We start from the raw sequence: 1190 nt of genomic DNA on the forward strand, positions 1-1190 counted from the left end.
TGCCCCATCTTCCTTCCAAGGAGTGGCTGGTGGGTTTGAACTTCCAGCCTTCTGGTTAGCAGTCAAGTGCTTTAGGCATTAAGCTACCAGAGCTCCTCACTTATACACTAGCACGTCAAAATATGTAAAATCCTTCAAATACATATACTATGTAAAAAAAAAATTATATCTCCTTTTCTGTAATATAACAATAATGATGAAAAAATTCTGATGTATAAATAGAAATGTTCAGGAAATCATTGTTAAAAATAAAGAAGAAACCACTTTTGAATATTCACTTTAGTTTAAATTTAAAATGTATACACATTTTTGATTGAAAATATGATCTAGAGCTAACTGTCTAATACAGCAGCCACTGATCACTTGTGACTATACAAATTGAAATTTAACTTGATTAAGATAAAAATAAAACGGAAAATTCAATTCCTCAATTATAGCATTGACCTATCAGAGGCTTCTGGCTACTACAGACAATGGAGAAAATAACATTTTCACAAGTGTAAAAAGCTCTACTGAAATACATTGACTAGGAGACCAACCTGTCATCTGCCAAAACCCATCATCTATACTTCCCCCAATTGATGATGGCGATGACTCACAACGAGGAGGGGCATATCCAATATCACATTGACAGTTAAGGTTCTGATTACAAACCTAAAACCAAAATAAAGTACAAAGTAAAACCATTTAATAACAACATAAAAACTAAATACATAATTTGTGGTAGTTAACTCAATGTATATTATTAATGTAATAATAATAATTATTATTATATAATAATATAATAATAATTGTAATTGAATGTTATAAGTCATTATCATTGTATTTTCAAAACAATTTATAAATGCAAAAAAAAATTACATGCACTATTTTTTCAAACATGATAAAGGTTACAGTTTCCTCTAATTGTATTTTCACTTGTATTTTTAAATAAAAGAAGATAATATTCTTGATAAGTGAAAGACCCATGTTCTATAAAAGCAAATACATTATGATTCTAGAAATAGTGAAATAATGTCATTTAGAAATTTATTGTGAACTGAAATAGATAAAAATTAGCTGCAGTAAGAGTCAACTTCTGGGAGTTCTGGCAGGATGGTGGACTAGGCAGAAAGACTGCACAGACCCTCTTCAACAAAGAAAAGGGAAACCAATTAACACAGACACAGAAGATAATCCTGGACCCCTGA

The 1190-nt window shown here is 30.3% G+C and overlaps 1 protein-coding gene across 1 annotated transcript in view; it reads right to left on the minus strand.

The window, feature by feature from the left end:
* Positions 1 to 1190, minus strand: part of LOC103192136 (A disintegrin and metallopeptidase domain 3-like) — a gene marked incomplete at its 5' end in the record, with an annotated part of 189876 nt that overhangs the window by 74259 nt on the left and 114427 nt on the right. The window contains one exon of the mRNA XM_007935063.1: positions 551 to 654. Coding sequence (XP_007933254.1) covers positions 551 to 654 — 104 coding nt within the window. The remainder of the gene's footprint in view (positions 1 to 550; positions 655 to 1190) is intronic.

The sequence above is a fragment of the Orycteropus afer genome, unplaced genomic scaffold (assembly GCF_000298275.1).
Source record: "Orycteropus afer afer isolate SDZICR_OR568_19922 unplaced genomic scaffold, OryAfe1.0 scaffold00024, whole genome shotgun sequence".
NCBI classification, from domain to species: Eukaryota; Metazoa; Chordata; class Mammalia; order Tubulidentata; family Orycteropodidae; genus Orycteropus; species Orycteropus afer.